The following is a 1,175-nucleotide window of genomic DNA, read 5'->3' as shown; positions in this document are numbered from 1 at the left end:
GAAACCCCCCCAAAACCCCCAATCCCCCCCGAGACCCCGCCCCAACATGGCGGCGGCGGCGGGGGGCGGGGTCTCGCCGGGGGGCGGAGCCTCGCTGGAGGAGGAGTGCGAGGTTGTGCGCGTGCGCGTCAAGGTAAGGGATGGGGCGTGGTTGTGGGCGGGGCCTCGCGTGGGCGCGGTTATTATGATGAGTTGTGGGCGGAGTTAAGGGTGGGGTCACGTGGGTTCGGACAACCAATCAGCTCGGCGAGGCGGGTGTGGCGCCGGCGGGAAATTTTCCCGCCTCTCGGGTCACGTGAAGGCCCGGCAGCCAATCAGCGGCGCGGGAGGCTCTCCGCGTTGTCGCGGTGAGGGGAGAGTGCCGCCATGTTGAGTCGCCGTGAGGGGCCGGGGGGGCTCCGGGACCCTCCGGGACCCCCGCGGGACCCTCCGGGACCCTCTGACGCTCCTCCCGCAGAAGAACGAGGGGCAGCAGCCGCCCGAGTTCCGCTCGTTTGCCGTGGACCCGCAGATCACCTCGCTGGATGTGCTGCAGCACATCCTGGCCCGAGCCTTCGACCTGCAGGGGTGAGCACCTTCCTCCCCCAAAACCCCACCTGGGACCCCCCCGGAACTCCCAGGTGACCTCACCTGTCGCTCTTTCAGGAAGAAAAGCTTCGTGCTGAGCTTTGCAGCACGGGATGGGCAGGGCCAGGACACCTTTGTGCCTCTGCTGAGCGATGGTGACCTGGCCAATGCCTTCACCTGCGCCCGGCCCACCCTGAGGCTGCGCCTGGACGTCAGGAACCCCCCCGACAGTGAGTGACACACCTGGGACACACCTGGGCACAAGGGGACACAGCTGGAACACAGCTGGGCACAGGTGGACACACCTGGGTGGGTGGGGACGCACCTGGGAGAGTGGGGACACACCTGGGCACAGGGGGACGCACCTGGGACACACCTGGGAGAATGGGGACACACCTGGGAGAGTGGGGACACACCCAAGGACCCACCCCTGGGACACTCAGGTGCTTTTGGGTGGGTGTCAGGTGGTGCTGAGAGCCTGGGGGAGGGTCCCAGGGCGGGGCTCAGGTGTGTTGGGTGGGGCTTCCAGGTTCCTCAGGTACCTGTAGCTCAGGTGTGTCAGGGGATCTCCCAGGTCTCTCAGTTACCTGTAGCTCAGGTGTGTCGGG

At 67.2% G+C, this 1,175-nt stretch overlaps 1 protein-coding gene across 1 annotated transcript; it reads left to right on the top strand.

Annotated features, from left to right (window-relative positions):
* The first annotated feature begins 9 nt into the window (after window positions 1-9).
* Window positions 10-831, top strand: LOC107199634 (TBC1 domain family member 25-like). Its single transcript, XM_015616946.2, has 3 exons — window positions 10-133; window positions 458-567; window positions 646-831. The coding sequence occupies exons 1-3, from the start codon at window positions 47-49 to the stop codon at window positions 803-805; spliced, it is 357 nt and encodes a 118-aa protein (XP_015472432.1). The 5' UTR covers window positions 10-46; the 3' UTR covers window positions 806-831.
* Window positions 832-1,175: the final 344 nt, after the last annotated feature.

The sequence above is a fragment of the Parus major genome, unplaced genomic scaffold (genome assembly GCF_001522545.3).
Source record: "Parus major isolate Abel unplaced genomic scaffold, Parus_major1.1 Scaffold1573, whole genome shotgun sequence".
NCBI classification, from domain to species: domain Eukaryota; kingdom Metazoa; phylum Chordata; class Aves; order Passeriformes; family Paridae; genus Parus; species Parus major.
The sequence above is the reverse complement of the archived record's forward strand: the minus strand, read 5'-3'. Positions and strand labels throughout refer to the sequence as shown.

Coding starts and splice junctions, on each gene's coding strand:
- LOC107199634 (XM_015616946.2), top strand. CDS start 47: ATGGCGGCGGCGGCGGGGGGCGGGGTCTCGCCGGGGGGCGGAGCCTCG. Junction 134..457: donor TTGTGCGCGTGCGCGTCAAG/GTAAGGGATGGG, acceptor CTCCTCCCGCAG/AAGAACGAGGGGCAGCAGCC. Junction 568..645: donor CGAGCCTTCGACCTGCAGGG/GTGAGCACCTTC, acceptor TCGCTCTTTCAG/GAAGAAAAGCTTCGTGCTGA.